The sequence below is a fragment of the Malurus melanocephalus genome, unplaced genomic scaffold (genome assembly GCF_030028575.1).
Source record: "Malurus melanocephalus ecotype Western Australia unplaced genomic scaffold, MMel_1.1 scaffold_383, whole genome shotgun sequence".
Classification (NCBI taxonomy): domain Eukaryota; kingdom Metazoa; phylum Chordata; class Aves; order Passeriformes; family Maluridae; genus Malurus; species Malurus melanocephalus.
The window spans coordinates 631,099-639,075 of record NW_026623615.1 but is presented as its reverse complement, the minus strand read 5'-3'; the positions used below and the strand labels follow the sequence as shown (position 1 = coordinate 639,075).

The 7,977-nt window shown below is 37.9% G+C and overlaps 1 protein-coding gene across 1 annotated transcript; it reads right to left on the bottom strand.

The window, feature by feature from the left end:
• Positions 1-1,846: 1,846 nt before the first annotated feature.
• PSMA2 (proteasome 20S subunit alpha 2) lies at positions 1,847-7,913 on the bottom strand. The gene is made up of 8 exons (XM_057379046.1): positions 7,828-7,913; positions 6,032-6,108; positions 5,356-5,488; positions 4,851-4,973; positions 4,425-4,506; positions 3,260-3,333; positions 2,760-2,817; positions 1,847-2,682 (listed from the first exon to the last, which is right to left on the bottom strand). Exons 1-8 carry the CDS (start codon positions 7,866-7,868, stop codon positions 2,566-2,568), a joined length of 705 nt encoding a protein of 234 aa, XP_057235029.1. The 5' UTR covers positions 7,869-7,913; the 3' UTR covers positions 1,847-2,565.
• Positions 7,914-7,977: the final 64 nt, after the last annotated feature.

The window sequence follows — 7,977 nt, the reverse complement described above, 5'->3', positions numbered from 1 at the left end:
ACATTAAATAAAGCTCAATTCTCATAGGTGTCACACTATCCTGAGTACTCAGGAGCAGATCCTCTTCCAAGACAAGCAAATCAACCTTACATGCTTCAAGTGACCACTGTCTCTTTTTCTTCTTTCAGATGACTGCMTTAGTAGGGATAAGCTAAATGAAGCAGTCATAATTCACAGCAACCTGAAATAATCAAGCCTGCAATTTGTAATTTCTCACAAAGGAAGTACTTGTCTTATTTTGTCTTGACCCTTTTATACAGTTTTTACAAAATATAAAAAACCCAAACTCATGTAACTAAAGGGTGCACTTTTTGAAAATTACCACAATCACCATACAACTGGTTAGTCCTTTGTACTAGTATCACTCTCTCCTGAAGTGATTTTATTTAAGAAATACATTCTCAAGTTAAAATTACTATTTCCTTAAATTGTAGACTTTAAATTTAAAAGTATGTTACTTAGTTCCCTGAAGTTTAAAAGTTCCCTTTAAATACTAGATAAAATTTAGCTACTATTCTAGACATGCAGTCATCTCAGTATGGCAATGGCARTGCAGGATTAAGAAGTTAAAGAAACAAACCCACACTTGGGATCACACCACCTTCCCCATGAGAACACTGTAGTATCAAGGTCTAACTATCTCTAAGAAATACTCTAAATAAAGGCAGAATTCAAAATATTATGCATATCATTTCCAAATTACACCAAATGCCATGAACTGGTTCACTGCAGGGTTTAAGTATTAACAGAGAGCTTTGGGACTGTTCTCAAAAAAACAGCGTAAAAACAGTTACCAGCTTGTGGCTCGTGAAAGTGCAAAACACTGGTAGTAGACCATAAAGACCTACTCATCTCCTTTAACACAAAACAAGTAGTTTCCCATGGTTTGAAACTTGCTTTGGTTTTAACTACCCTTCACAGTGTTTTTTGCTCATCAACTGTTTCTAGTAGCAGAGACAACTAAACCACTGCAGTTCATTTCTGAAATACCTACACATTTTTCCATGTATATTTCCTTCTATGTATATTTATATAGCATTAAAAAACTAAATGTGCATAAATATTCTAAATTGAAGATGCAGCAATATGAAGCCTTCAGTTTCAGATCTGAGTTGTTTTATTTTCTCTAGAATAGGAATCAGAATATGGCCTGGTTTTCAGAGTAAAATACTCAAAAAGTGATCTAGCAGAACTCTTAATGAACCATTTGGACAGAGCTTTTATTTCTGACATTAGGAATAAAACTTCATTTGTGGCATGCTTCAGAAATTCTTATTCACTTGCTGATAACATAAACCATCAGAAGACAGACATTGGAAAGCACAGGTCAATCAGCTTATACACTGCTTTCTACTCCTATTTTGTATTTTCTCCAGWAATGGCTGGCTGACATGTGACCTGCAAGGCTGCTCCCCTACATCCTTAGCCTTACATGCAAGCAGAGTGACCCAGCTTTGCTCCCAGTTCATTATCAACATTTTAACAATTAGATTGCTTTAAAAAATATAAAATCTGAAAATAACTTAAATGGCCACAGACCAGATTATTTCTGTTGAAAAAAAAATGTGTATTTATCCTGTTTCTTTTGTGGTAGATGTAGGTTTTTATGACTTKAATGACTCTATGTGTGTAACTAATGTATTGATACATACACCTCCACACTGCAATATCAGTACAAGTTATGATGCATAAATTAAATGCTCATTTCATTACATCTTTAGAATTATCTTGCAAGTTGGAAAATAGTTTAGCACAATTGAAAGGATAAAGTAATTACATTACATACTCTCATTCTATTTTGTAACTCCCATAGATTTTTATTGATGGTTTAGTTTTAGTTTTTAGTTTTCAGTAAGAGTTACTATTTCTACATTTTCTAACAATATTTCAAGGTTGAAAAAGTGCAATTTCTATTTTCTACGAGAATAACTGAAGTAATAGAGAACAAGTTCTTGTGACACAAAGACCAGGAGGGTCAAAAGCAGAGGCACAAGTAGATCACAGTTCATACCTGAAATGGAAGACTCTTCTGCCCCTTTGTGAGACTACATGATCTTTTACACCATATAAAACCATTTCTGGAGGATAATTAACATTTAAACAATATTTCAAAGTGAAAAAACTATCCTACCACTCAAAATTTATATTTTTTAAAAGAAGGTTGAACATAAGTTCATTGTGGCTGTATGTGAAAAATTGTTTCCTCAACAATAAGGATACTGAAATCTAAGCTTTCTGCAGATACACAAACTAGGATTAAAAAGACACACAGACAGCTTCCCCCAAAACAGTGGCCTTTGATTTTATTCTTTAGCCTTTTTCAAGCTGTCACTATAACTTTACATTTTGTACAATAATTCATGTATCACGGGAAATAATTATCTTTAACAAGATTCCATGTATTACAATATCAAGGACCATTGTATTTGCACCCATGATGTTTAAAAAATCTCTCAGACAAACCATGTAGAAATAAGTATGCAAAAACTGCAAAGAAAAACATTTAAGTAGCCAAAATTAAAAAGACCATTGTGTGAACCACACAGTCTAGCTGGGTGGTTTCCACTAGGCTATTGCAGCCAAGTAGTCCTTAACCTCAGTTGGAGTGAGCCTCCTAAAACCAGCTTCATTACAGATGCCAACTTCAATGTTGTCTTCTGTCATTTGCCCTTCAAAGCTCTCCTATTAAAGAAAAWACAGTTCAGTGAAATCATATCAATGAAGACATAAGAAACTTCTTCCTTAAATATTTTGCTAACCTTTAGTGTTAAGATAGCTGTATGAATGGCATCTTCAAGTTCCAAATCTTCATTGTATCTGTAAATAGACATTCATTAATTTCAGCATAGGAGAAAGACCTTTACAAATTTTAAAAATCCTGGGTCTCTAAAAACCCCATAACGACTAAAATATTTCTGTTTCTCATACAAATATTATTTGTAAGTGCTGTAACATTAATAATCAAAGTTATTTGTTAAGAGTCCCTACTTTTCCTACTGACACTGTATAAAATATTGCTGCAAATATGTTAAATACAACGTTTATTTCATTCAAGTAAATTCTACATAAACACAAAAGTTGGAGTGTAAATGAAACTTCCTGTGCATGTGTAAATAAGTACACTGGAAGCATCCCATCTTAAGTATTTTAAAACTTTGTTCTGATAATTTTACAAGTGTGCATTTCTTTTAACCTGGCCGTTTTACATGGAACCTGAACAAAACCCAGTATCCTTTCAGAGAAGGATCAAATACATTACCTTTTCTCAAGAAATGTTTTCCCATTGACGTAATTTTTTCCCATTGCTGTTGCTTTCCATGCAAAATAAGCTCCCTGCAAAAGCAACAATTTATTGATTGAATTGTTTTGTGTAACTTAGGGAAACATTCCATTACTTGGTAATAAAGTACAGAAGCAATTATCGAAATACTGAATGTTCTGAGACTACAGGAGACAATTCTGGATGATATTCAAACTAATTTGTTATGGGAACATATGCTGTGAAACCATGCAAAATGTGTATAGGGCCCCACCTATTTTCATCCTCCCACTACTTTGAAAGATGAATTTAGTAAGTCATTAGCATAGTTTTGATTTGGGATTCCTTAAACAGAAATGGTATATTTGCCTTTGAGAAAGTGTATGCTCAAATCCTTATTGAGGCTCACTCTGCATATTCCTTCTTTCTGAAGATAAAATAATGTAAGTACTTGTTACAAATCATCCATCTGATTGATCAGCCACCAGGATATTTCATCATAACTTCTATTCCCTCCTCTGGCAGTAAGACTGGCAGCAGTTCTGTGCCTCAATCAAACTGCCTTAAACAAGACATCTGCATTCTGCTTTTTACACTGGAGCATCAGGTAGTAAATCAAACTGCTGAAAGTTTCAGTGATCACTACAGTGACCTCAATTTTTCGTCTGAAGCACTGCACTTCACATGTGCATCAAAAGATAGTTTTTTCTGAAGTGCAGTGCAAACCCAGCAAATAAAACGATTTAAATTAACCTCTGTCATTAAATACCAAAGCACATGCATTACAATTCACAATGCAACTGGTTTTGGCTTAACTTCTATCCAGTTTGAAGCAGTACAAGTAGTCAATTTTTTTTTCCTAGYAGCTGTTGCAGAATGCCATTTTTGCTCGCACTATCAACTATGTGGAAAGATATGAAAAAGGATGATCTCCCTCAAAAACAGCTGCCATCCCTCAAGCAGTACAGGACCATGTAAGCACAGAACAATGCAGGCATGCTCCAAGCACYTACTGAAATGACCCATTTTGACTTCAGAAATTATGTTAGGGTATCTTTCATTGTAGCTCTGTATTTTTCTTCTCATCACAGAAAGTATTTCATGAGCATATGCAAAGTTTCACGTTTTATCAAAGCAGCAGAATTTACAAATACAAGATACTTACAGATGGATCTGACTGAAATAAATATGGCCGCCCTTCATTCCAGCCACATATAAGCAGTGATACACCAAAGGGACGAACACCACTACAAGCAAACAAAAAATAATAAATTATCCAGTGAAGAGTCAWAGATGACTAATATTTTGGATGTGTTAGCCTTCTCTCCAGACCACAGCACTGATGAGGAATGATGAGTCAACCAACAGATCAAAACCAAAAGTGTCCTGCCTTGGCTGACATGTTTGTTTGCAAGATATGGAGACCCATTCACACCCACTGCCAGTCAGGGCTCCTCCTATTTTGCCCACCTTCTGTGCACATTCTCCACTGAAAAACTGCCTTTTCCACAAAAACTCTAATGGGTAGCTGTTMCTTTTTACATTTAAACATCACAATCTTTCTAAGCAACCCTGCAACTCCAGCACGTACCCAGATTGTGTGTACTCCTGCATCACAGAAGCAATTCTCTGTACTAGCTGAGCTGTTGGGATGGGCTCATGATAAACCAGGTAATACTGCTGGGCCAGCTTCCGAGCTCTGTGTACAAGTACTCTGAAAACAAAGACAAAAGTACTATGCCAAAAAAATTCCAACTAGAACTGAAAACTCATAATAACAAGTATGTGTTCAGGACTCGTACATCTGGCATAASATCAGTGTAAGAAAACAGACAGTGCTGAGTTATCTCTATCAACCAAGCAATCACTGAAATATTTAAACTGAAAGTAAAGTTGAATTATACAGATTTCATTTTTTAGATACAGGGCTATTTGGCAAGTTACTGAATATATTGATAAAATTTCAAGAAAATGTAATTTACAATACAATACAACATAGTCTTATGACATACACTTAGAAAGAAACAGCTACCTGTTACTTAAATTTCTTGTATGAATATGCATCTAAATGGTAATCAAACAAAATGTTTTAATACCTGTAATCTGGACCCATACCACTGTACACTAAACCTATATGTTTGGTAATTGGTTCTACTTTGTGGACACTCCTTTCATCATACAGAATGGATTTCTGCTTCTTCTCTGTTGCCAACACCACCCCATTTGCAGCTGGAAAAGAAAAAGAAAACTTTTTAAACATTAAACTAAAATTAGCAGCCAAAACAGAGAACAAGCTTATTAAACTGCAAAAATTTTCTTCCTCTCTTTTTAAAAGCCAGTCAAGCTTACAATCAGGTTAAACAGAGATACTTTGATGAATCCACCCAACACATTGTTTCTTTTTCAAATAACTAYATAGTTCCCATAGTCCCATTCTAAAGATTCTGAATAACAGTAATAATTGAGCCATCTAAGTAACTTTTTTTGGTGTGCAATTTAATATATAAGGACAAGAAGACTCAAAGACATGCATAACCAAAACCAAACATTCTATCAGCTGAATGCGTCCAAAATCACCCAAAAAAAGAACCCCAGGAAACATTAAATCTATTAAAACATGTGAAAATCGACTCAAAGAGTAACTAAATATGTAACAGAAAGAAAGATAAAGAATGATCCAATACAAAGGACCCAGTACATGATCCAAATTGGTTTAGTTCTCTCAACTGGTCAAAACCCCAAATGCTTCACTAAAATACTTTCGGGACATACCTTTAATCCCAACTGATGGAGCTCCTGCAGCTACTGCAGCCAAAGCATATTCAATCTGAACAAGCTTKCCAGAAGGACTAAAAAGAAAGATGCAAAATAAAGTTCTCCACTCAGTGGGAAAAATCTTCAACGGGGTGTATTGACTTTCTATTGAAATTACATTGTATGTGTGGTTTCCAAAGGCTTTCAAGACACTGATGTTCACTGCTGAAAAGCATCAGCAAAACACAGCTATGCTTTTTGACTGACAAGCACATGAGGTCAACGGCACAAGAMAGAGACAACTCCCATTCCATTACTGGGTATTCCTGCATTTTGTTTTAACAATCCATATCATTCTGGTAATGGAAGCAGAATCATCAGAAAAGAGCTGTAAGTGCAAGCAAAATAAGTTACAAAGTAACTTATTGAGGAGAGAGTCCATTCTCTATCCCCAGGAGAAAGGATACCAGAGGCAGCCACTCACTGCACAAGTGATTTTGCAAGTGGATCTGTTCTCTAGGCTGCATTTCAGACACTGCTACTCTAATAATTGCTGAAGTAAAATGGGAAATTATGTAACTAAGTGCTTAGATRAAGAAACAAAGCAAGCAATAATCAATCAGTGTAGTCATTTACACGCTGAGGAAATAGGGGTGACAAAGTAATAATTCTGGCTTTTCCAYTACAAAATGTAACACATCAGAACAATCATTCCAAGCATGTAGTGGTTCTGTAAATTACAAAATGTTTGTAACTCCCTTAGGAAACCATTTCCAAAGGCTAATAAAGAGTTCAATCTACATGAGCAGAGCAAGCCATGTTGAGCTGCTTCCATCCATTAAAAACATTCTTTTCATCATTTTAAGTTGTGAACTGCTTCAATTGCTCAAATGCAACAAGCCTTCAGCAATCCCTTTTGCAATTACACAGTGTGACTCTCCTCTGTTTAAGGAAGTGCTTCACCCCAAGCACCATAAAGATTCTTGTGTCCATACGACATAGATCTGAATACCTTAACAGTTACATCAAAAAATGAATGGGAAGTACTTTCCTTTACTCTGAATTAATCTTCAGTCTATGTATTAGAGCAATACCCCAACATACTACACTACAATAGAATATTCACTCTGTGCATGCAGTCATTCCACACTCAGGCTGTGTACAACACCAAGTGCAAGGAGAGCAGCGACTGCAAGTGTAGAAGGAAGGAAGACAAACTATTTTAAAAYTCATCTCCTTCATTCATTCCCTCATCTGCAAACTTTGTTCTGAAGCAAGACACCACAGCTCAGATGCCATCATGAATTTCCAGTTAGCTTAGAGCCACAGAATTATCCAGCCTGTAGTGGGGCGGGGGGGGATCCCGAGTTTACTAAGCCAAGCAAGCACTCGCTGTACGGTACTACGAGTGTCGAGACAGACCTTAACTTGGCTCTACAGCAGCTCTGTCTCACAGCAAGGAGGAGACACAAGCAGCGCTTGCACTGGCGCCCGAAGTCAGGGACAAACACTACGTGGGACCCAGGACTCTCCCCTCAGCCCTTCAGGAAGCCTCTGGGWAGCTTCAAGTCTCCCTCGGGCGAAGGAAGAACCGCCTGATCCCCGCCGCTCTCCCCAAGTCTGTCCCTTCTATCTAGATCCAGCCCCCGCTGCCCCCCAGCGATCGCAGGCCCGATGACTCTGCAAAGCGTCCCCTCGGTTCTGCCGCACCGCAGCCGGCACGTCGCTCCGCTCAGGCTGCGCACCGCCCTCCCGCTGGCCCGGCAGCTCGCCTGCCTCTGTCCCCCAGGCCCGCAGCCGCCCCTGCCCGGCACCTGAAGGTGGTCAGGGAGAAGCTGTAGCCGCGCTCCGCCATTTTGGCACCAGCCCCTACACTCCTCGCGCCGGCTCGTCAGCGCAGGCGCAAACGCCGCTTCAGCTCCCAGCKAGAAGGCACAGCGAGCGCACTGATTGGCGGGGTGGTG